This window comes from Mustela nivalis (genome assembly GCF_964662115.1).
Source record: "Mustela nivalis genome assembly, chromosome: X".
NCBI lineage: Eukaryota > Metazoa > Chordata > Mammalia > Carnivora > Mustelidae > Mustela > Mustela nivalis.
This window is the reverse complement of record NC_139040.1, coordinates 123716517-123742260: the sequence shown is the minus strand read 5'-3', so window position 1 is coordinate 123742260 and position 25744 is coordinate 123716517. Positions and strand designations below refer to the sequence as shown.

General features: G+C 46.6%; 2 protein-coding genes across 6 annotated transcripts in view; both read left to right on the top strand.

Moving 5' to 3' along the window:
• The window catches only part of EGFL6 (EGF like domain multiple 6), a 58030-nt gene extending 52281 nt beyond the window's left edge, over positions 1 to 5749 (top strand). For both annotated transcript variants that reach the window (XM_082717020.1, XM_082717019.1), the window contains exon 12: positions 4003 to 5749. In XM_082717020.1, the coding sequence (XP_082573146.1) occupies positions 4003 to 4113 (111 nt within the window). In that variant the 3' untranslated portion in view covers positions 4114 to 5749. The remainder of the gene's footprint in view (positions 1 to 4002) is intronic.
• Positions 5750 to 11882: 6133 nt separating this feature from the next.
• Positions 11883 to 21377, top strand: TCEANC (transcription elongation factor A N-terminal and central domain containing). 4 transcript variants are annotated; one of them, XM_082717040.1, is made up of 4 exons: positions 11883 to 12068; positions 14170 to 14296; positions 19736 to 19920; positions 20260 to 21377. In XM_082717040.1, exon 4 carries the CDS (start codon positions 20268 to 20270, stop codon positions 21279 to 21281), a length of 1014 nt encoding a protein of 337 aa, XP_082573166.1. In that variant the 5' UTR covers positions 11883 to 12068; positions 14170 to 14296; positions 19736 to 19920; positions 20260 to 20267; the 3' UTR covers positions 21282 to 21377. The 4 variants fall into 4 exon arrangements, with proteins under 4 accessions (XP_082573166.1, XP_082573165.1, XP_082573167.1 ...); XM_082717039.1 differs by lacking the exon at positions 19736 to 19920 and having other exon boundaries at positions 11887 to 12068; XM_082717041.1 differs by lacking the exon at positions 19736 to 19920 and having other exon boundaries at positions 12056 to 12160.
• Positions 21378 to 25744: the final 4367 nt, after the last annotated feature.

Sequence of the window (25744 nt, the reverse complement as noted above, 5' to 3'; positions counted from 1 at the left end):
TAGGACTCGATCCCAGAACCCCGAGTCCATGACCTGAGCCAAAGACAGGCACCCAACCGACTCAGCCACCCAGGCGCCCTAGAAGGTCATTTTTAAAATGTTTTTTAGATTAAACTGAGATTGTGGCTGTTGTCTGGGGTCCCAGGACCATTCAGGTTCTGTGGTTCCCTAGAAGGACTCACAGAATTCAGAGAACCTGCTGTATTCATGATTACAGTTTATTACAGTGAAATAAAGTCAGCAGAGGGAAAAGGTGCTTAAGGCAGAGTCCAGGAGAGCGCGGGCACAAGCTGGTGGTATTCCTCCTTCGGGAGAATTGTACGCACAGCCCTTGGTTCTCTCAGCAGTGTGTGTGACAACTCTCAAAATGTGGCCCACCAGCAAAGCTCACCCAAGCCTTGGTGTACTGAGTTTTTGTTGGGGGTCAGTCTGCCCACGTGACAGCCTGCACAGCTGACCTTTGTTACTCAGTCTCCAGCCTCTCCAAAGGTCAGATTTTTTTCTTTGTGACCCAGGGCCCCCGCTAGAAGTCACATTGTTAGCGTACATTATCTGGCATGGGCAAAAGCACTTTTTTTTCTTTTTTAAGATTTTATTTTTTTTTTAAAGATTTTATTTATTTATTTGTCAGAGAGAGAGAGGGAGAGAGAGCGAGTACAGGCGGACAGAATGGTAGGCAGAGGGAGAAGTAGGCTCCCTGCCGAGCAAGGAGCCCGATGCGGGACTCGATCCCAGGACGCTGGGATCATGACCTGAGCCGAAGGCAGCTGCTTAACCAACTGAGCCACCCAGGCGTCCCAGAACATGGTAGCTTGGGGGCGGGTAGTAGCATGTGCCGTCAAAACAGTGGGTTTTTTTTTTTTTTAAGTACACATTTTTGCAAATATGCTGCCAAAGAGCCCAGCCAGCAGGGACACTGTAACACAACACTGCTCTGTCAAGAGGGACACTTGTGCCCAGCCAGACTCTGACGCAGGCACCTATGCCCTGAACTCTTCCAGTATGAAGGGCATCCTTCCTGGGGCATACTGGAGGATGGGGATGCTGAATAAGGGGGGAGCGGGATGGGATTCGATCTCGGCTCTTTGCTCACGCAGGCTTGAGGGAGGGTGCCCCTCCCTAGGGGGCCCTGCACTCCTGAAGGGCTAAAAGCAGCCCGGATATTAAGAGAAGGCAGCACATTTTCACTTGATCCTGGGGGCCATGGATAGTCTTTGTACCCATCCAGTACGTAAAGTCACCCATCTCTTCACCAACTTCCATGTCTGGCCAGGACACAGAAATCTTTACTAGGACTGGAGTCTTGTTGCTAAGAATCTAGTGTCCATAGATAACCTCAGACAACCATTGGAAGAAACTGATTACCCATGATGAAATTGAATCAGTAGTCAAGAATCTCTCAAGAAACAGAAGTCCAGGATCAGACAGCTCGACAGGTGAATTCTACCAAACATTCAAAGAAGAGTTAATACCTCTTCTTCTCAAACTATTTCAAAAAAAAATAGAAGAGAAAGGAAGACATCCAAATCCATTCTATGAGGCCAACATTGCCCTGACACCAAAACCAGATGAAGATACCACAAGAAAAAGAAAACTTCAGCCCAATATCTCTAATGAACATAGATGCAAAAATCCTCAATAAAATATTAGCAAACCGAATCCAACAATACCTTAAAAAAATCATTTACTATGATCAAGTGGGATTTATGATGCAAGAGTGGTTCAGTATTCACAGATCAGTCAACAGGATCCACCATATCAAAAAGAGAAGGGATAAAAACCATAGGATAATTTCAATGGATGTATTTGACAAGGTACAACATCCATTCATGATAAAAATGCTCGACACAGTAGGTTTAGAGAGAAGACCTCAACATAATAGAGGCCATATATGGAAACCCATAGCTAACATCATCCTCAGTGGGGAAGAGCCTTTCCCCTAAAGTTGGGAACAAGACAAGGATGTCCACTCTCACCATTTCTATTCAACATAGTACTGGAGGTCCTAGCCACAGCAATCAGACAAGAAAAATAAAAGGCATCCAAATTGGTAAGGAGGAAGTTAAACTTTCAGTATTGGCAGATGACATGATACTACATGTAGAAAACCAGAAAGATTCCATCAAAAATCTATTAAAACTGACAAATGAATTCAGTGAGTTCATAGGATACAAAATCAATGTGCAGAAATCTATTGTATTTCTCTACACTAATAACGAGGGAGAAGAAAGAGAAATTTTAAAAACTGACCCATTTATAATTGCATCAAAAATAATAAAATACCAGAAAGAAACATAACCAAAGATGTGAAAGAACTGTACTCTGAAAACTATAAAATACTGATGAAATAAATGGAAGATGATATAAACACATGGAATGATATTCCATTCTCATGGATTTAGAAAACAAATAATATTAAAATATCCACACTACCCAAAACAATCTATAGATTTAATGCAATCCTAAACAAAATACCAACAACATTTTCCACAGAACTAGAACAAATAATTTTTTTAAAGATTTTATTTATTTGAGAGAGAGAGATCACAAGTAGGCAGAGAGGCAGGTGGGGGAGGGGGTTGGGGAAGCAGGCTCCCCGTGGAGCAGAAAGCCTGATGCGGGGCTCGATCCCAGGACCCTGAGATCATGACCTGAGCCAAAGGCAGGGGCTTAACCCACCGAACCACCCAGGCGCCCCAAGAACAAATAACCTTAAAATTTGTATGGAACCACAGAAGACCCCAATAGCCTAAGCAATCTTGAGAAAAAAGAACAAAGCTGGTGGTATTATAATCCCAGATTTCAAGATATACTACAAAGCTATAGTAATCAAAACAGTATGGAACTGTCCAGAAAATAGACACATATATCAATGAAACAGAATAGAGAACCAGAAATAAACCCACACTTATATGGTCAGTTCATCTACTACAGAGGCAAAAACACACAATGGGGAAAAGTCAGTCTCTTCAACAAATGGTGTTGGAAAAACTAGACAGCTACATGTAAAAATTAAACTAGACCCCTTTCTTATACCATACACAAAAGTAAACTCGAATTGGATTAAAAGATGTAAATGTTAGACCTGAAAACATAAAAATCCTAGAAGAGAGAAAAGCGGTAATTTCTCTGACATTGGTCCCAGCAACAGTTTCCTAGATGTCTTCTAAGGCAAAAGAAACAAAATAAAAAATAAACTGTTGGGGCTACATCAGAATTAAAAAGCTTCTGCACAGCAAAAGAAACAACGAAAAGTTAAAAGACAACCTACTGAGTGGGAGAAAATATTTGCAAATGACAACTGATACAGTGTTAGCATCCAAAATAAATAAAGAACTTATGCAACTTGGGGCACCTGGGTGGCTCAGTCGGTTAAGCTTCTGTCTTTGGCTCAGGTTACGATCCCAGGGTCCTAGGATTAAGCCCCACATTGGGCTCCCTGCTCACTGGGGAGCCTACCACTTCCTCTCCCTTGGTTACTACCCCTACTTGTGCCCTCTCTCTGTGTGTCAAATAAAATCTTAAAAAAAGAACTTACTGGGTGGCTCAGTGGGTTAAGCCTCTGCCTTCAGGTCAAGTCATGATCTCAGGGTCCTGGGATCGAGCCCCACATCAGGCTCTGTCCTCCTTCTGCCATACCTTTCTTAGCTTTTCAAGGCTATGCAGATGCTTTTAGGAGTGGCAGTGACCCTGTTTTCTCTGAATATAATCCTTTCAGTGCAGATACTGACATCTGGAAAATACATTATTATGTATGCAATGTCAATGCCTATCCCTTCGCCATAGGGGCTGATGAGTTCAGTCCCTTTTTTTTTTTTTTTAAGTAATCTTTATGCAGCATGGGGCTCAAACTCACCACCCAAGTTCAAGAGTCTCGTGCTCCACTGACTGAGTTGGCCAGGTGCCCCGAGTTCAGTTCTGTTTAATTGCTATTAAATAGTTGGATTATATCATTGACTTGAATGGTTTGAAGTAATTTTTTTTAATCTTCTCCATTATTAGATCATTTTTGAAGCAGAACGTGGCAAGGGCAAACGCGGGGAAATTGCAGTGGACGGCGTCGTGCTGCTCTCAGGCTTGTGTCCAGATGACCTTTTATCTGCGACTGGCTGAATGTTACTCTGGTCTTCTGTCTTTCTGTCTTTATGTTTTGTCCGTTCTCTGTTTTCTGATACAACATCATAGATCGCCCCACTGTAGAAATAACAAAATGAAAAATCATAACCTACCAATAGAAACATTATTGTAAGATGTCTTTCTTGTGGAAGATGGGCCAATAGGTGCCTTTCAGTATAGTGCCACTCATTCATTTCTGAATTTATAAAATGTGGAAGTGTGGAAAAAGCTCAGCTTTCCTCCCCTCTCACCCCAGCACCCCATCCTCCAGTGTATCTGATTTGTCTCCATGAATTGATGGACCTCTATAAAACATTTTTTAGAATTTTATAAAAAAAAAAAAAAAGACAAAAGACAAATACAGGCACCTGGGTGACTTAGTAGTTAAGCCGTTAAGCCGAAGTGATCTTCCGCTCAGGTCATGATCCCAGGGTCCTGGGATCAAGCCCGGCATTGGGCTCCCTGCTCAGCAGGAAGCCTTCTCCCTCTCCCACTCCCACTCCTTGTGTTCCCTCTCTTGCTGACTCTCTCTCTCTCTCTCTATCTGTCAAATAAATAAATAAAAACTTTTTAAAAAGTTTAAAATTTTAAAAAAATTAAAAATAAATAACAACAACAAAATCCCACGGGGAATTGTTTCTCTGACTTTTCTGGCACTTCTTGGAAACTGACATAGCAGATAGATTTTTATCTAAGTGGCTGAGCCTGATCTTTTATAGCCAGGCTTGTATATTTAAATTCTTTGTAATAATATTCAACTAATCACCTTGTGTCGTGGTCTAAGTTTTTCTATTTTTCTAAGTAAGAAAATGTGTTGTTAATGCTCTGTTTCATTATATGTAGAATTATTTGCTTTACTGGAAAATGTGGGTTTTCTTCTTTTTCTTTGGAAACACTCTATATACTTAAACCTTCGTAAAATTATTTCCTTTTACAGGAGCACAGGACTGCTTTATTAGGCCTCATAAGTGCAATGCAAATTAGCTGAAGTTGTTGAGCTTAAGGCCTCAGAGAAATATCTAAAACTAAATCAGGCAAGTGTAGGGTTCAGAAGAAAGACCAACGCCTTCTTTTCTCTGTTTCTCTCTTTCAAATTCAGCAACAGCTTTGTATGGTAATGAATCTTGAGTATATTCCCTGTGGATGAACATATATTATGTTTTAAGATTCTGGGTCATAAAGAGAAGGTTCCCCAAGTATTTTCCTGTTGTCCCTTGAAGCAACGAAGGCCTTGAGCTATAGGAGGAAGTAAGAAGAGAGAGAAGGTAGTCCACTTCTAACCTTTCATATGTGTAACCTCACTCTTAAAGTTTTTTTTTTTAAACTGAAACTCTTAACAACCCTTTTTAAAAAAAACTTAGTAACCTTTTTTCCATCAGTGTTCTCTTTAATACAACCAACACATACAACGTTTCAAGATGGTAGGGCAAAAACATTGTTTTCCTTTAGTGTGAAGTAACTTTGGCATATAGCGCCTTGTCTTCAACGGCTGTAGTTGTATCTGTTAGGAAAACTGCTAGTTACAGAAACCCGAAAAGTAGTATTTCTAGTGAGACCAGATGAAGAGGTACCTAGTTAAGTCCAATCGGCCTGCAGAATTATGAGAGAGAATAAAATGGTCATTTTAAGACACTAAGCTTTGGAGCGGTTTGTTGCGCAGCAAGGACTAACTGATACAGGACTGTGACAGAACTTGAAGAAGAACCCTCTGTTTCTTCAGTGACCAAAGAAATTCGGGAGCTCAGTTATGGTTTAGAATAAAGGAAGATAGAAGGGAGAACTTGCAATGAAGGACCAGTGCCCCAGTGATCCAGGTTAAAGGAAGAGATGAAATAGGGAAGCCTGGAAATCATGTTATATATGGGTAGAGAATTATTGCACAAGGCTGAGTCAAGTTGAATTGAATAAGAGTATTTCATGTTTCTCTAATATCTGTAGCAGAGATTTCTAGTTGCCTACCCAATATCCATTCTTAGATTTTTTCCTTACTAGTATAACCATATAAATGTGTGTGTGTTATTTGTTTTGTTTTGGTTTTGTTGTGGGCAGGGAGTGGAATGTGCTGAATTAGAAGGCTGCATTTCCCAACCCCTCTTTCAGATGGAGAGCCTACTGAAGTCATTGGTGGGGCTTCCAGGAAGGATCATTAAAGAGGGTTGTCAGTTGGCAGCCTCTCTTGCCATTTCTCTTCCTCCTTCTTCCTTCCTGCAGTGTAGTTGGTTGTGAAGGCAGGAGCTCTTTGAGCTACCTTGTGATCATGAGGTCAAAGACCATACCTTATGGAGGGGTGCATAGCTGGAAGAAACCTGGGTGTCTGATGACATTTTGGTATCTCTGTCCCTGTTCCCAATCAGTCACTGTTCAACATTTTGTTAAGTGAGATAAAAATAAACCCTCTCGTGGCCTATGTAGGATTTCAAACAAATCACAATCCAGACTCAAGTGACTACTCTTCCCTGACCCTGGGGGCTTCCCCTACCAATGATACCACAAGACCATAGTCTTGGGGGACTAACTCTTTGGGCCCTTAAATACCAACATATTGTTTTGAACTCTAGTCAATGGGCTATCAAGTCATGGAGCCCTAGCCTACACAGCCCTGAGTCATACTTGGGTTCCTTTGGGGAACCTAAGGGCATATCATTTAGCCAGGATCCATATCTATTGTCCCTGGCCACCACTCAACTTGAAACCCCCTTGTCATTCGCCCCCTCCCACTGTCCTGCCCAAACCCTCTGCCCACACTGTTACACGCTGCTTCCTCTGGATACTAACTTCCACTGTTTCTGCCCTCTCCCCCATCACACACACAACACTGGTAAAAAAAAAAAAACTCTCCTCCATCTTAATTCTGCCAACGGCCTCTTCCTCAGCTGAGCTGAGCTCTCTCCTGGGCAGCCTCTGTCCTTGCGGCCTTAGCAAATGAAAGCTGCTTGTCCTTCCTCCCTGCGCACATGCCGGGTCCTCTCGAAGGGGACACCCTTGTTGCTCCACTCTTGTTCACAATCTCCTATTTCTCTCTTTCCCTGTAAAGGCCACTGTTTTTTGAGGGTGCAGTGAAACAGCTCTACAGTCCTCTTGGCCCTTCCTTGCCATTGTCATCAACCAGTGTGGTGACATCTATGCAAATGACCCATCTGATGTCCTAGCTTCACTGTTCTTTGACCTCTGTTCCAGTTACCATCATCTTCCTGGTCCCTGCACCATGGCCACCACCTTGGACTTAATCATCAGGTCTGAACGTGAACTCCAACATCAAACTACCTAGTTTATCTGGTTTTCTCTTAACCTCATACTTCTCCTTTGGACTTTTTGAAGACCCATTCCCTTGACATTTTCTTTTTCTTCCCATCTCTTGGCTTCCTATCTTGACTTTCTCTCTAATAAAACAACATAGAGTCCAAGGCCCCCATCCCTTCAAAGACACTTGCCATTGCCCCCCAAGACCCATGCCCTTGTGTTCTTCCACCAAGGCCACCATACAGAGCCCCAATCTTGATCACCCCACTGACTTCTTTCCCTCTCCCATCACCAGACTGCCGAGCAGCGTTACAGAAAATGATACATTGTGCAGATAGATTCTTCAACAAAACCATGATCTTCAACCTTTCACAGACCCCGCGTGCTGCCCAAATTACCACTGAATGGTGCTTGCCTCTTCCCTGGCACAGACTAACAACATTCACCAGGATGTCCCACATCCTCCGACCTCATGAGTTTACATGAACACATTGAAATAACAATGACACGAGTCCCCATTTTTGCTCCCCTCTGGGGCTGAATGTCAGCAGCTGACTAAAGCACCAAGTTGACTTTGAGAGCACATCTGGGCCTTTGTCCTAAGTAGGGAGGGGTACTGAATGACACTGGAGTTTTCTGCTCTCAGGTGTGGGAAAAGCCTCCTTGTGGCCAGGAAGATGTGTCCCTCCCTTACAGACCTCGGGAGACTTCAGGTCCCCTGTGGGAAGTGTACCATTTCCCTCGTCTGTACGATGGCAGTTGGGACTTGGGCAAAACCCAGAGCCCTTGAGCTTGGGCATTCGATGTCTCTCGGCGACTCCACCAGTCTTCAGCCAGACCTGAGGTAGCCTGTAGGTTTTGTACTCTTCTCCTTGGAGGCACAGAATGCTCGAGGGATGACTATGGAATGGTTTCACCTGAGGTTGTTTTCAGAAGTTAAGAACTGTTCTTGAAAGCTAACAAGTTGGCCTCTTCTGGTTTCATATGGACCAGCACAAAACACAAGACTCCTGGATCGGAGAGCTGGGCTTTATTACTCACGGGATAGCAGGTAGCCTGAGCCTCATGTCCACACGGCTGCCCCAACCTCTCTGCCACAGGCCTCAGGGCAGGGGTGCAGTGCAGAGGCGGGCCCTGGGGGTCACGGTTTCCCCCACCCTGGGGCCACCTTCTACAGCATGAAGAATGCTGGATCCAATGAAATTAGGTAAGAACTAATTCCTCTTTCTGTCCCAGTATTTTTTTTTTCAAAGCCTATATATTTATTTTGCTGATGTTGTTGCTTGAAACACATTTAGAATTGCCTTTTTCAGGTAGAAAAATCATGCGAGAGACTTTGTATCAGGCATTTATGGCCTCAAACAGTATGACCGACCCAGAATTCCACTCGCAGGTATACCCTCAATAGAAATGCCCAGAAGCACGATTTATAATAGTCACAGTGGGACCACTCAAAAATCCATGATGTCCCTCGTGAGTAGAATAGAAAAATAAACCGTGGTATATCCATCCAATGAAATACTATCAGGCAGTGAGCATGAAGAAACCAACGTTGCCCATAACATCGCAGGTGAATTTTAAAATTTGGCATTGATCAAAAGAAACTAGAAAGGACATACTGTGTGGCTCTGCTTACCTAAGTTTCAAGATGAGGCAGGATTAAATCTGTGCTGGAGAAGTCAGGGTTGTGTTTACCCTCTGAGGGGGTGCTAGGAGGAAGCACGAGTGGGGATGTGGGGTTGTGGTCATTCTGTTTCTCGATGCTTTTTGGATGGACGTGTTCACTTTATGAGAATCATTGAGCAATACGCTTACAATTTGTGCACCAGCATTTCTACATATGGGCTATACCTCAATGAAAATTTAGAAAGTAAGAGTATTACTCCCCACCCCCCCAAAGCTGAGCTTCATCTATCTGACTGTGCCAATTAACTTGGGACACCTTGAGTGAATTCATCTCTCAATAAATACCAGGCAAGTCGGAACTAAAGTTGCATAGACTCATATATAACCCAGCCACCAATGACTCCAACACTGGGGATGTCCCCCGGCTTGCCTTTCAGGATACCAAAGGACTCTGGACATCAAGTGGGTTGCAGGAGGTCAACAGCATTGGAATTTTGATGGGGCTGAGGCCTGAGGAAATGTGCCTGCTGCTCAGAAAGCCTGGAACCCTCAACTTTCCCACATCCATTAGTCTTCCTGGACACCCACAGAAACTTCTACATCCCCCTTTCTTATCCCTGTCACTGTCCCTTTAAAAATCTTTTTCCTCATGGGATCAGGAGGGAGACAAACCATTAGAGACTCTTAATCTCATGAAACAAATAGGGTTGCTGGGGAGTGGGGAGGTAGGGAGAAGGGGGTGAGGTGATGGACATTGGGGAGGGCATGTGCTATGGTGAGCGCTGTGAAGTGTGTAAGCCTGATGATTCACAGACCTGTACCCCTGGGGCAAATAATACATTATATGTTAATTTTTTAAAAAATCTTTTTCCTCATGGTTCCAAGCTGCAGCAACACAGCTCGCCTCCAAAAGCTGAGACACTGGGTGCTCCCATTCAGTTTGTGGATCCTTCTCAGAGTTCCAGCAGTGCCCTCTTGTGATGGCCTATGTGCCCGGGGCTGCCACCGGCAAACAGTAGAGAGGGCTGTCTGCAGCATCTCCTGCTCCTGCTTTGCTCCATTTCTCCCTTCCCCATGTCTTGTGAACTCGTGCCTCTCTGGATACCTAGAACCTTCCAATTCAGTGACCCCTGAGATCTCAAAGAACCTAATCTTGTGGACCTTTCTTTCTTTCCCAGGTCCCCCCGTCAACGTTTACTTGTCCTCTATCCCAACAACTGAAGAGAGGCTACCCTTCTAAGATAATGCGGGTATAGGGAATAAAGAGTTCCAAATGTAATCTTTCAGATACTCGATCTTTTAGAATAGTAGCTTCCAATGCTTTACTACGAAGGAACAAGTAAGAAGGCAGTTTCAGCACCATCTATGATCAGGGATGCTCTTCGGATGGCTCTCAGATCACACAGCTACATTAAGATGGGGACTATGGCAGCGTTTGCTGGTAGCAAGCACCAGAACCAGACCTCCGCTAACTTACAGCAAAGGGAGGTTATGGTAAGGAAACAGGAGCGTGCAGGTGCATGGGAAGACCAGCAATCCAGCCTTGGAAATGGGCTCCCGGGCTGGAAGCCGAGCTGTGGAAAGAAGCCATTGCTGATCAGCATGCCAACGTTACTAGAATGATCTCTCACCATACTAGTCTCCACATTACTCTGCTCAAAATTCACATTTCAGGGAGGGGTATGCAGTAGGCCCAGCTTGGTCCTGTAGCTGGCCCCTGGCTAGGGTAGATGGCAGGCCCAATTGGCTGTTCAGAGGTAGGCTGAAAGCTGGGCGGCCCAAGTCCACCAAAGTCCGCCACTTGGACCCCATTTCATAAAAGCTGGTCTCGAGTACATGTAATTGCTCCAGCCTGCCTAGCAATTCAATTAAATTTACTCCCCCCCCCCAAAAAAAGTTGTTATTTATATATTTAAGAGAGAGAGAGAGAGAGAGAATGAGCAGTGGGGAGGGGCAGAGGGAGAGGGAGAAACAGACTCCCCGCAGACCAGGAAACGGGACAAGAGGTTTGATCCCAGGACCGGGAAATCAGGACCCCAGCCCAAAGCCTTTGCTTAACCTCTGAGGCTACACAAGGGCCCCCAAGAGCCTATTCAATAAATTAGATTTATAGGTGTCTCACTTCGTTCTTGTGTTAGAAACAATCTTAGGGGCGCCTGTGTGGCTCAGTGGTTAAGCCGCTGCCTTCGGCTCAGGTCATGATCCCAGGACCCTGGGATCGAGCCCCGCATCGGGCTCTCTGCTCAGCAGGGAGCCTGCTTCCTCCTCTCTCTCTCTGCCTGCCTCTCTGTCTACTTACGATCTCTGTCTGTCAAATAAATAAATAAAATCTAAAAAAAAAAAAAAAGAAAGAAACAATCTTAAAACAATAGCCTTTTGATAGAATATATTCAATGTACATTCTATTATATATTGTGGGCATAGATGAAAGTATTATTTCTGGAAACAGACATGTAAATCTATACTGAAACTGGAGATAAATAAACTTCCTACAATTAAAAAAAAAAAAAAACAATAGCCTTTTGAAAATAAAGTCTCTAGTTTTACCATCGCTTTGATTTTATTGGACCCTTGCAGGGAAAGAATGCATACAGGCGAGAAGTGCAGGACGTACGTGGCTACTTAATGAATGATTACTATTTCCATATCAACTGATGTGTGCCAGGGGTGCAAGAAATACTTGTCGAATTAATTGCTGCACTAAATGGCATTTTTGGCCAAGGTTTTGTCAACATTTCGCTAAGCAATGTCTTGAATGAAAGCAGAACGCGTATGTCGTAGAGTAGTTCAACAAACTCTGCAGCTGAAAGGCATTACTAGGGGTACTTTCTTCCCACGCACGCCCTGCGCCCAGATTGTCAGCGAAGCCCGGGGGCCACCGGCAGCCACGGACGCCGGAGTATTCACCGCCGCTAGCCGCTCTGCGCAGACACCATTTACCTAGCACGCATGCGCCAGCGCCCGAGGCCAGCCTTCTCTAGTCTGCGGGCTTGGATTGGTTGAGCCTTGATGGTCCCGCCCCGCGTACCGGAAACTCGCCCCCGACGCCGAGGTCTCCCGACACTCCCGGGCTTCTGCGCTTCTCGGTGAGCGGCGCCGCGGGTTCTCCGGTGTCTCAGGCCACCGGTGCTCGGGAAAGCCCACCACTGCCCCGGGGGATGCCCTCGGTGCGTCCTGGGTCGGGTAGGCCCGATCGTGCCCTCGCCCCTCTTCTCCCCCTGAAGTCGCTGGGTGGGCAGCCCTCTTGGGACCGCCGCCGCTCCTGTGCGGGGTGCCAGGTTGGCACCCCGGGACGGCATGCAGCAGGCTTCGCTTGTCGCCGCGCCCCACCCTCCGGAACCCGAACCCGGGCCACAGCGGGCCCTTGGGCTGGTTCCTTCCACTCAATGTGCCAGAGATCATTCCAACTTGAAAGGGCAGTAGCGCAGTGTTGAGGGGCTGTTCTGAAACGGCGGCGTCCCAACATTTGGCATCAGTTCTTCATTTGGGGAAGGGCCTCCCTGTGTGGCTGGAGAGGTGTACGTGACTTAATGACTAGAAACAGAATTTCTCTTCGATCTCCCCTCTCCCCGGGGTTTAAGCCAGATGGGTGCGACCTACCCGTATTAGTTAAATTTACAAGCTTTTATATGCATTCAGTCAACAGATCCATAGGACCTGCTCTTGCTCGCCACGTGTAAACTCTTTTTGATATGCATTTAGAACCTAGGGGTACAGGTGTGTATGTAAACATTACCCGTATTAGCAGATGCTCTAGAACTGTGTTGTACAATAGGTAGCCACAAGCTACACAGGCTAGTGAACATTGGAAATGTGCCTATTCCTAACAGATGCGTGGTAGCGTCAAACAGGAAATTTTGGAGAAGTAGTATGAAGAAGAGAATGTAAGAGATCACTAATTTGTTTTTATCGATTCCTTGTTGTAATGGCAGGATTTGGGACACACTGTTTAGGTAAAGTGTCATGAATTTCCCCTGTTTATTTTTTAACGTGGTTACTAGAAAACTTTAAATTGTATCTGTGGCTTGTGTAATATTTCTTCTGGATAGCACTGCTTTAGAAAGGGGTCAGCAGATAAGGGCCTGCACCAAATCCAGACTGCCTGTCTTTGAAAAAAGATTCACTGGAGCAAAGCCATCCCCATTCTTTGATGTATCGTCCGTGGCCGCTGTTCCTGCTGCAAGAGTGGTAGAGCTGAACAGTCCGTGCAGGGGTCCGATGGCCTGCAACAGCTGAAAATATTTACTGTCTGCCCTTTTATGCAAAAAGTTTGCTGGCGCGTTGCTCTAGAACAGTGCCTGGTATGGTGGATACATGTCACGTAAATCTTTTATTTATTTATTTATTTGACAGACAGAGATCACAAGTAGGCAGAGAAGCAGGCAGAGAGAGAGGAGGAAGCAGGCTCCCTGCCAAGCAGAGAGCCTGACTCGGGACTCGATCCCAGGATCATGGGATCATGACCTGAGCCGAAGGCAGAGGCCTCAACCCACTGAGCCACCCAGGCGCCTGACATTAATCTTTTAATGATAGCCCTGTGTCATTGTCGGTCAGACTTAACTGTGTGACAGGCATGGCTGTAAGGAGTTTATAAGGATTATCTCATTTATTCCCATATGAATTCGAGGATGTGGAATTTCTCTGATTTTGTACATGAGGAAATCGAGGCACAGAATGGGCAAGAAACTTACCAAACATGCTTAACACCCCTCACTTCCACGAGCTATACCGCCTTGACCCTCCTTATCCCCAAACGCTTGATTTCTGGAGTCTGCGCGTTTAGCCCGCAGTGGGCACCACACGGCCGCTGCTGCCCTTTTTCTCCCTCCTTTTGAATGACTTTTTGAACTAGAATTAAGATGAGGTTGGCGCCCGTGGAAGAAGCTGAGGGACACTGGGCTTCGGGGTACAAGCAAGCTGGCATGGAGTGAAAAGAATGAAGCCCACGAGCCGAGAGGGGAGGGAGCTCTCAGGGTGTTCTTTTCTCATTTAACAACAACAGCAAAAAACCTCCTTGTTGAGTAATAGGAAGCACTGACCAGGTGTTTGCCAGGCATGTCTCAGCAAAAGAAACACATCATTCTTCTAGGGTCTTGTGGGCAAGGCAGACAAAAAAAATTTTAATGTGATCCATGCCATGAAAAAAGCCACTGCAAACATTTGATTTTTTTTTTTTTTTTTAAACAGGCTTCCTCATCTGTAAGATGGAGGTAAGCCGTCTACCTGACTCGGGCTCATCGTAAGGATGGAGAGGACGTGAATGTGGATGGCGCGTGGAGTTCAAGAAATGCACCTTGTCTCCTGCTGTTAAGAGGTAAGGGAGGGGGGCGCCTGGGTGGCTCAGTGGTTTGGGCTGCTGCCTTTGGCTCGGGTCATGATCTCAGGGTCCTGGGATCGAGCCCCGCATCGGGCTCCCTGCTCCGCAGGAAGCCTGCTTCCCTCTCTCTCTCTCTCTCTGCCTGCCTCTCTGCCTACTTGTGATCTCCGTCTTTCAAATAAATAAATAAAATCTTTAAAAAAAAAAAAAAAAAGAGGTAAGGGAGGGCGTGGGTCCAGGGAATTGGGTGCCTCGTAACACTTAAAACACTGCACCCACCGGCTGTAATTGTAGAGAAGCTTCTCAGGTGAGCGGTGCACAGCAGGTGGTTTTAATCGCTCCCAATGGAGCTCGTCAGAGAAATCCAAAAACAGAAGTTCCATACATTCAGTCTAGGAGCAGGTCCGGAGCCATCTTTGGGCTGATTGCAGTGTAACAGTCCTGCCACAGGATGGCCTCGTGCCCGTGTGTACAGGGCAGTGGTGGCAATTCTGGTTAAAACCAGAGTCACCTGAACAGCTGGGACAATACCCAGGCCTCCGGTCAGGGATTCTGATCCCTTTCTGTCTGGGACGAGGCGCTGGCATTGTTTCTGTGTTTGCTGTTTAATTTCTCCAGCGGATTGAGGCTTAGAGTCAGACTGACAGCCACTAGTGGCGAGAAGTAGGCTTGGCCCAGGGAGCTGCTGACACAGAGGCACAGAGCCTCGAAATGGGCAGTGCCTGTCGCGGATCAGCGAGGTCACGGAGGAGGCAGGAAGGTGGCTTTTTATCACTTGACCGAGGGCCTCGGGGCTCCATCCTGAGAGCAGACGAAGCCTCTGAAGGGCTTTAAGTGGGAAGATGAGGGGATGTCTTGCTGAGGTCTGTACTAGAGGATGATCCCTCCAAAAAAAAGGCGTGAGTCAGGGCAAATGCAGGGAAGAAGCAGTTAGCACCTGCCGGATGATAGGGAGCCCCGCCGAGCTTCTGGATCCCCCCTCTGAGTGGCCTCTAGCAGCTGTGTCTGTCCTTCGGAGACATGGCCCGTTTTTTGTCCGTATTCCTTCCACTGGGCTGTCGGCTCCCTCAAGACAGAGAGGGTCTCTTTAGGCTCAGCATCTCATATGTCCTACATACATGATAAATGTTTATTGAATGAACTCTGTAGAGCTGTAAACTGGAGACACAACTTAGTCTTCTTATGGCAATGCTCAGAAGTTTGTATCTCAGTTGCTTTTACAGTATACCCTCCTGGAGCAATAAACGCTTTATATCCACATCAGTCTCCCACAGGGGGAGCAGAAACTTTGACAGCAGGTAAATGCTGTTAAACATGGAGGAGGATGGAAAACAGTATGGCGGTTCCTCAGAAAATTACAAATAGAACTACCGTGTGACCCAGCAATGCCAGTCCTGGATATTTACCCAGAAGCATTGAAAAGGAGGGTCCTGAAGAAATATTTGTGTTCCCATGTTCATAGCAGCATTAGTCACAGTGGCCAAAAGGTGGAAGGAACCCACACGTTTATTATGAATGGATAAGGAACACGTGGTCTGTACCTGCAGTGGAGTATAAATGATCCAGGACACAGGCTCCAACACGGGTGACCTTTGAGGGCGTTATGCTGAGTGACATAAGCTAGACCCAGAAGGCCAAATGCTGTATGCGCCCACTCCCGGGCAGCACGTAGTCAATGTCAAGGCAGAAGGTGCAATGACGGTTGCCAGGGTTTTGGGGGGAGAAAGGAGTGGGGAGCCGCTGATTAGTGGGTACAAAGTGTGGTTTGCAAGAGGAGAGGAGTTCTGGGAGTTGACGGCACGACAAGGCGAATGTACTGAACACTACTGAACCATACGCTTACAAATGTTTAAGATGCTAAGTCTTATGGTCCGTGTGTTTTACCACAACTAGAAATGAAAAAGGAATACGGAGGAGAGGTAACTAAAAGGACATGGGAAATAAAGAGCAGAGTGCTTATGCCTGCATACATGAATGTCTATCGATTTACCGACGTGAAGGAAAAGTTCCGCTGCTGAGACAGACTGCCGTGCTCACTGCACTGAAGCCCCAAAGCTACAGGGTCCCCTTCAGGATCTCCTTGAGACTCTGCCCGTTCGGTGGGAAATTCTGACCTGAGTTAAATATTGCCTAACCTCCTTGTGGGCGCTCGAGGCCTGTCTCTTATTAACCACCTTGCCAACACCCGGCAAACTTCCAGCCTGATTTCTTCGGTAGCGATTAACTCTAGGACGAATACAGAGTGCAGGCGAGAGGACTGTTTTCTCGTTAGGAAACTTCGCAGCAAGCTGGGCAGGGTTCAAGTGTATTAAGCAGCTTGAAACCTTATCATGATGACTTGGCTGCCTGACTTCCAGATCCCGGGACGTTGTGAGAAATGTTCAGTAAGGGAGGCCGTGTATTTTTTATTTTTCGGTATTTTTACCTTGCCTGTTCTTAGTTTGCTGAGCCTTTGATCCTTAGGAAGACCTCCTTCACTGCTTGCAGGTGGAATTATAAAAAGCTAAAACAATGATCTTGAAGTCCTGATACTTGATAATGATAAAAATAGCCTCTTAAGGGCGCCTGGGCGGCTCGGGCAGTTAAGCATCTGCCTTCGGCTCCGGTCATGATCCCAGGGTCTTGGGATCAGGCTCTGCTTCCGGCTCCCTGCTCAGTGGGGAGTCTCCTTTTCCCTCTACCCCTTACCCCGTTCTCAAGCTCGCTCTCTCTCTCTCTCTCTCAAATAAATAAGTAAAATCTTAACAACAACAACAACAACAAAAAGCCTCTTGCGATCCTGAATTGCCGGCTCACCAAGTGACTGCCCAGGTTGTCTACATGCCGGCACCCTCTGGTGGCAAAAATGCCAGACTCGCAATCTTGGTCATCCTTGAGCTGGTCCAGCAGGGAAACATCGATAGGAACCTCACAGTTGTGACCAAGGCTGTGTCTGTCCCAGGGGAGATTCAGCTGGTTTAGATTCAGCAGTAGTCCTCTTAGGAAATTGTCAGTGCTAATCTGGAGGCGAAGCCACAGGTCACGTAGCACCGTTAATGATGCTCCGATTCCAGAGGGAAGGTAGAAGAGCATTTACCGTGCCGTTTTCCAATAGGCAGACGTTGTAAATATCTGGAGTTTACTGGGAAATGATATCGGACGAATCACTTTTCTGGTTAGGAAAATAACACATGCTCATCACGCAAAATGTGGGGAGAATAAAAGAACAAACAAAAAATCATCTAAAATCTTGCCATTCAGGGTCGCCTGGGTGGCTCAGTTGGTTAAGCCGCTGCCTTCAGCTCAGGTCGTGATCCTGGAGTCCCGGGATCGAGTCCCACGTTGGGGTCCCAGCTCCGCGGGACGTCTGCTTCTTCCTTTGAGCTTCTCCCCTCTCATGCTTGCTTGCTCTCTCTCGCTCTCTCTCTCTCTCTCGCTCTCTCTCTCTCTCAAATAAATAAATAAATAATCTTTAAAATCTTGCCATTCAGAAAATGTCACTGTCTGAAATTTTGTGTATTTGTTTCTGACCTTTTCTCTTCACGTGGGATTCTTAAATGAAATTTGGATCAGACTCTATATGCTGTTTTTAAATAACAACTTTATTCAGATACAATTTATACACCATACAATTCACGTCCTCAGAGCGTACACTTCAGTGATGTTTAGTTTGAAAAAAAACAGTTGTGCAGTTCATGACCACAGTCAGCTTTAGCGAACATTGTTCACTTAACCCAAGAAAAACTCCTCACCCGTGGGAAGCCGCCCCCCTTTCATTCCACACCACTGGTTCCCGCCATCCCTCCGCCCCAACCCTAGTCGACCAGCAGTCTATTCCCTGTCTCTGTAAATTTGCCTGTTCTGGACATTTCATATGAATGGAATCTTACAATAGGGGGTCCTCTGTGTCTTTAACTAGCTTCCTGCTTTCAAGGTCCATCCCTGTTGTATATATCAGAATCTCCTGGGTCCTTTCTGTTTTGCTAAATACTGTTCGATCGCGTGGGTAAGCTACATGTTTCTCCATCAGTTGACTGGCATTTGGGTTGTTTCCATTTTGGGGCTATTAAGAATAATGCTTCTCTGAACATTTCTGTGCAAGTTTAACCATTTGCGACCTCACAGTTTCTTCGGAGTTGGAAGAAGATTCTTACCCAGACAGCTTCTACATCTCTCGTTTCCCTAAAGTATATTTATAAAAGTCAAGTCACCTGAAAGAAAAGGACACTGCATTTTGTGGAACTTGTCAGATGGTTTCTAGGGAGACTGCATTGATCCTCTCCGTGCTCTCTTCGGTGTTATTAGACTGTGTGCTCAGTGGTGGACATTTTTTAAGCTTTTACTTACTTAGAGAGAGTGTGAGCAGGGGGGGGGGCAGTGGGGGAGGGAGAGGGAGACTCTCAAGCTGACTCCCTGCTGAGTGCAGCGCCTGTGACAGGGCAGGATCCCAGGACCCTGAGATTAGGACCTGAGCCGAAACCAAGAGTCAGACGCTCAACCTACTGAGCCGCCTAGGCGCCCCAGCGATGAGCATTTAATATCAAATGCTATGAAATGGAAAGACAGGGTTCCTGCCATTAAGATGCATAAGTTGAGGGGCGCCTGGGTGGCTCAGTGGGTTAAGCCTCTGCCTTCAGCTCAGGTTATGATCTCAGGGTCCTGGGATCCAGCCCCACATCCGGCTCTCTCCCCAGCAGGGAGCCTGCTTCCCCGTCTCTCTCTGCCTGCTGCTCTGCCTACTTGTGATCTCTTTCTGTGTCAAATAAATAAATAAATAAAATCTTAAAAAAAAAAAAAAAAGATGCATAAGTCCATATTTAGGCCAGATGGGCAGGTGTAGATCCAGGGGTATTAGGTAGCAAGGTTGTGTACATTATGTGGGGAGAAAAATAGCCTGGGGGACCTGGGTGGCTCAGTGGGTTAAAGCCTCTGCCTTCGGCTCAGGTCATGATCCTGGGGTTCTGGGATCAAGCCCCACATCGGGCTCTCTGCTCAGCGGGGAGCCTGCTTCCTCCTCTCTCTCTGCCTGCCTCTCTGCCTATTTGTGATCTCTGTCTGTCAAATAAATAAATAATCTTTTAAAAAAAAAAGGAAAGAAAAAGAAAAATAGCCTGGTTAGATAAAGTAAACATTTACCTGTCCAGGATGGGATTCCCACAGATATAATCATCAAGCAACGTTTTGCATCTCAAAATTAAACAAAAAAGTTAATGGAACCAAACTGGCCTAGCGACCAGCTGGTCCAAAGTCATAACTTGTCCATAACTTGTCACTTAGTCTGAACCCTCATCCTGCTTTTCAGAAGGCTCCAATGTCAGCACAGTGCCCGTGGACTCCTGGGGCCCATCAGGTCTGCTTCCGGCCACCTTGCCACCTTACTGCCTTACGATTTCTTCACATTCCTTGGGACATTAAACAGCATCCCCTTACTGCCCTGTTTCTCATTATGTTATTCAGAAAAGTACCACTTAAAGATGATAAAATCAGTAAGGAGTTCAGCTCTCTAGCTGAGTGTGGGGGGGAACAGTCCAGCCTTGTTCTGACTTACCCGTCGTTGCTGACCCTGGCACGATTACATGCTCAGCGTGACCACCAGAGTCGATCCAAAGCAACCGACAGATCCGGATCCGGAAAGATCATTGATTTGTAAAATTTGGGATGGGAAGAAGTTCTGGGGCTTTTCCCGCGAGCTTCTTACAAACAACCATTAATGCGGAACCTGGTGGCAGTGCTGCCTTTTTTTTTTTTTTTTTTCTTTTTTCCAACAACCCAGACTCAGCCTTTTGAAACTGAACCAGACCACAACGCAGATTCCATTTGCTAAGAGGTCCCGCCCACTTGTGTTACATAACTCTTGCAGAAAATGCCACGTAGGTGACGGGCAGAAAGCCCTCCTCCGCTCCCATCAGGAGGCTGCAATTGGCAAGCCCAAGCTTAAAAAAAACAGAAACCCAGAAACCTCTTTTCTCTTTTCTTTGCAGCTGCAAGGATGTCTGAGCAGAGGCAGGTGGCTGCCAGAGCCTCCCTTATTGAGCAGCTGATGTCTAAGAGGAATTTTGAGGATCTTGGCAACCACCTTGCCGAGCTGGAGACTCTTCCGGTGACCAGAGAGCATCTCCAGGAGACGGCCGTGGTCAGGGCGGTGTACAGCGTCCTCAGAAACTGCCCTACAGTGGCGTTGAAAAAGAAAGCCAAGCGTTTGCTGTCAGAATGGAGGGTGCTTCATAAGGATCTCCACTTCTCACCGAGGGACAGCCCTCCATCTCTCCCTCCCGGTAGAACGGAAGAAAAGCCCGGACTTCCTCGTGACCCAAGTCAGGATGAGCTGTCAGGCGGCTCCAGTTCTAATTCATCGGCCCACGGTGTGGCGGGAGCCCTGGAAACGCTTGTGCCTGAAAATAGCACGAGTCACATGGAGCCCAGAGGGGAGCATCTCGGGGAGCCACCGGACCCCGCCGCACCCGTGAGAGCCAGATGCACAGAGCTCCTCTATGAAGCCCTAACGAGTGCTTGCACGGAGCAGCCCAAGGCTGATGTGTGGCAAGACTTGGCGAGAGAAATTGAAGGGCACCTTTTTACCCTTCACTCGAAGAACCTCAGAAAGTACAAAACTTGCGTTCGAAGCAAAGTTGCCAACCTGAAGAACCCCCACAATTCTCACCTGCAACAGAACTTGCTCTCTGGGACCACGTCTCCGAGAGAATTTGCTGAAATGACGGCGTTGGAGATGGCAAGCGAGGAGCTGAAGCAGTTGAGAGCCTCCTACACGAAGTCCGCCATACGGGAGCACCGCCTTCCCCAAGCTGCGGGGGGCACGCCGACCGGGAAAATAAAGTGCAGGCGCTGTGAGAAGTTCAACTGCGAGGTCACCGTAATCGCCCGAGGAACGCTCTTCCTGCCAAGCTGGGTGCGGAATTCAAATCCAGATGAAGAGATGATGACCTACGTGATCTGTAACGAATGCGGGGAGCAGTGGTACCATAGCAAGTGGGTGTGCCTGTGACTGCCAACGAGTGCTCTTTGAACCAAGAACCGGAGCGGTTCCCTTTCTCTGGGCACCACCCTTTTATGCTCGGTCTTTAAAATCTTACACGCACTATAGTCTTTTGTGCATGTTTTGTTTTGTTTTTGTTTTTGTTTTTGTTTTTAAGTTTATTTGAGGGGCGCCTGGATGGCTCAGTCAGTGAAGCGTCTGCCTTCGGCTCAGGTCGTGGTCTCAGGGTCCTGGGATTGAGCCCCGGATCGGACTTCCTGCTCGGCGACGAGTTTGCTTCTCCCTCTGCCTCTGTATTCTCTCTAATTTTTGCTCTCTCTCCGATAAATACATAAAAATCTTTAAAAAAAAAAAAAGATTTTAATGTGTTTATTGGAGAGAGAGGAAGATAGCAAGAGAAAACACGAGCAGAAGGTAGGGAGAGGGAGAAGCAGGCTTCCCACAGAGCGGGGATCCCAATGCGGGGCTCGATCCCAGGACCCTGGGGGAGAGAGTAGATGACTGTCTGCTTTGTGGCCGCTTAGCCCTTCGCAGTACTCAGTGTGGTTGAGAGCAGGCCCTCTAGAGTGTGTTAGAAATGCGGAGTCCCAGGCCTCATACCACTGAGTCCTAACTCTGCGTTTTGGGAAGATCCCCCGGTGATCCCGTTCAACGTGTTCTGGGAAGTGCTGCTTTCTCAGTAGGCCTGCGGTCCTTGGCAGGGCCTGTACATGAGACTTATCCGGGAACTTTGACAACCACTGATGCTGGGGCATGGGACCTTCCCCAGAACACTTGAATCCAGGAGCACCTGGGTGGCTCAGTCATTAAACCTTTGGTTCAGGTCATGTGGGATTGCCCGGGTGGGCTCCCTGCTCCATGAGAAGCCTGCTTCTCCCTCTCGCACCCCCCCTCCTTGCGCTCTCTCGCTATGTCTCTGTGAAATAAATAAATAGAATCTTTTTTTAAAAAAATTGAATCTAGGGGCGCCTGGGTGGCTCAGTGGGTTAAGCCTCTGCCTTCGGCTCAGGTCGTGATCCCAGGGTCCTGGGATCGAGCCCCGCATCGGGCTCTCTGCTCAGCAGGGAGCCTGCTTCCTCCTCTCTCTCTGCTTGCCTCTCTGCCTACCTGTGATCTCTGTCTGTCAAATAAATAAAATATTTTAAAAAAATAAATAAAGGGACGCCTGGGTGGCTCAGTTGGTTGGACAACTGCCTTCGGCTCAGGTCATGATCCCGGAGTCCTGGGATCAAGTCCCGCATCGGGCTCCCAGCTCCATGGGGAGTCTGCTTCTTCCTCTGACCTTCTCCTCGCTCATGCTCTCTCTCTCACTGTCTCTCTCTCAAATGAATAAATAAAATAAAAAATAAATAAATAAATCAATAAAATTTTAAAAAAATTAAAAAATTGAATCCAAATGCACGGGGTGCAACCCAGGCTTTTTGAATTCCTCAAGTTGTTTTGAGATGCAGGCGGAGTCGAGAACTCCTCACACACAGGCTCTCGAGTGATTGTCTCGCAGCCTTAAGAAAAGAATGTCGCTGTGCACTTTATACCTGAGGAAACAGATCTCCAGAGGCGCTGTGACTTGGCCGAGCCGAACAGCCTTGGCTAGCCTGGCTGGAACCACTTGCACAGTCTCCCTCCGAACTCACCGTCCAAGACCGCCTTAGCTCTGACTTCCGAGAAACAAGTTCCTGGTGACATGGGACAATCAGATAACCAGGGCTTTGTTACTTTCCCCTCTCTTTCCTCACTTGTCTCTCCCTCAAACCATGAAAGTTAGCCTCTGACCCCACAGTTAGAATTTTGTTTCAAGTCCTTCTGCCTTGTCAGAAGAGTTGTATGTTTATTTTTTAGTTTTTCTGCACAAGTTCTCTCAAGTCTATAAATCATGCATGAAATTGAGTCTCTGATTTAAGGGAGTCTTCATATTCTCAAGGCCTGTGAGTTTAGATCCGTAGAGGAGGAAAAAAGTTCTCCTAAGCTCTGCAACTGGGACCCTGCAAATTAGATGGATAGAAGACAGATTCCCAAGAGAAAAACCATTAACACGCAGGACACGATGCATACAGAAGAAACTCACTGATGAAGATTCCAAATGGGTGGTTAGAACTTGGGCTTTCATAATAGCATCTTAAGAAAGAATGATACATTTGTAGAGAAAGAACAAGACAAAGGGGGTTTGAGGCTTATAGGGGCAGCAAACTGGGAGGGCACATACATGGCGGGGACTAGTTAACGTAATGGTTACTTAGTAAGGTTCCTTGGGTAGACTGTTCTTGCTGTCATCCTGAGAAGGTTGTTACGGTCTTCCGGATACAGAATTCACAAGGGGAATTTACGTTCCGCTTTGGGGCAGAGAGCACCTTCTGCATCTGCCTTTTCTCATTCGCTCTTGGCCCAGAATGATCCTGGTGCCAGGATGGCGTATTTGGGGGGTCACGTGCTCTGAACCCTTTTAGGTCCGAAGTGCCAATTCTGTTTATGCAAAAACAGGCCTTGATCTGTCAGAGGTCGTCCATTGTCGCCTCGGCCTTTGAATCTACCAACATTTCTCTAGTAAATGAAGAGGGAATTCCTTCTTTCAGGCTTTTGCAGCGTTGAACCAACCTGAGCAATTTTTTAAGCACAACACGCCTTCTGTGTGATTATAGCAGATTTTGTTCTCTTTTGAGAACGTTTCAAATGTTAACGGCTACGGTTTTAATAAGTTTACTTCGTAGTGCCCTCCAAACCTACACATTTTCACCAATTCTTTGCTCCCACGTTCCTGACTTCCTGTGTCAGAGCTCCAAAGGCCTAACGAGATACACAGTTTCCCAGATGGTGCCTAAAACTAAAATATGTTCGTGTGTTCAAGTGGGTTTGACATAATCAGAGGCCAGCAAGTGTAAATTCTATTTTGATATCTTTTTCTCCCCTCCCTGTGGCTTCCTGGGCCTGCTTATTGTGATGTAACATGCTAGTCTTTGAAAGAGAGACTTGCAAAGTCACCTAAAACTTCAAGTTGCACAAACTGGTTTCATGTGACTTAGTCCGATCTTAAAAACTATTCAGTGGTTATAAAAGAGCACATCACATGAAAACCAAGTGTTCGTGGCATTGTTTGTTTTTTTGTGAGTGGAAGGGTTTTAAAAAAAGTTTTTATGTTGGAATTGTGCAAACTTCCTTCGCAGACAAATAAAAGCATTTGAAATGGAAATTCCTTCACTCTCCAAAATGTAAAAATCTGGGTAGTCTTTCTCATTTCCTGTGGACTGACTTTTCGAACCAGACATAGGCAAATAGCAATGTGGGTTTTTTTTCTTTCAGCCAATGAGACAGCATTATATTTTTAAGTATAGATAATCGTCCTTTTATATTCTATGTCTTACCCACTAACAGAAAAGGGGTTTTTTAAATTTCTTCTGGGGGAAAGGAGCTTTCATTTAATTTACAATCACGTTTACAGGAACTGGCAAGTATAGGGGCCCCAAGATGGGGGCTGGGGGTGGCCGCAGGAGCCCACCAGAGCTGACGGACAGTGGCAAGGGGACGAAGGACCAGAGGGGAAGTCACAAGAGCCATTGGGTTCATTAGGGCCCTTGTCAGTCATCATAAGGACTTTGGGTTTCTTCCAAGGGAAGCCATTGAAGCGGGGAGCTCGTAGTGATACAACTTCAGGGGCCTTTCGGAAGTTCCCCTCCGGCTGCTTTGTTCAGTGAGATGAGGAGGGAAGCCAGGATGGGTGCGGAGACACCCAGTCAGGTGGCCACAGCACTGGTCCGGTTGTCACGTGACCGGGTTCAACTGAGAGTACGCTAGATGGTCTCCCTGCATCTTTACAGTTGACAAAGTCCTTGGCGACAGCGCTCAGGAAATGCCACTCTAAAATCTGGTACCTTCGAGTACCAGGAAGCTGAAGGAAATGGAGTAAGGGCCTGTACCCAGAGGACTGGCTGCCTCTCCCTCCGTCAGGTCCCGAGAGCCTCCTAGGAGCGGTGCCCTCCCCATACCGAAGGAAGAGAGCATCCCTGGTCTCTGCAGGGTAGGGACACTGAGGGGATCTGAGCCAAGAGGACTTTCTAGGTTCCCCCCTTAGCTCACCCCCTTCTGTGCTATCGCATTCCTCCCTGACCTGCCCCCAAACACACCAGCTTCGCACTCTCTGGGGCTTCATTTCCTTATGAAGGCTCCTGTGTCATGTAAAATTTGTTTCAAATGTGAGTGCTTTCCTTTTGTTAACCTGTCTTTCCTTACAGAGCTCCAGCTAGATGGGGTAGAGGAAAACACATTTTTCTCCTCCCTTGTGTTGGCAGTTTTGCAAACGGATGTGTCATCACTTCCAACAACCGCAAACTCCCTACCCGTGACCCACAATAAAGATGAACCAACAGCACAGAAATTGAGCACAATATAAGTGCAGCCTGGATCTTGGTTGCCCTGGTTACGAGGAGTCACTGCACAGGGCATGATCATCCGCTGTTACACCTGAATCTGGAAGGGCTCTT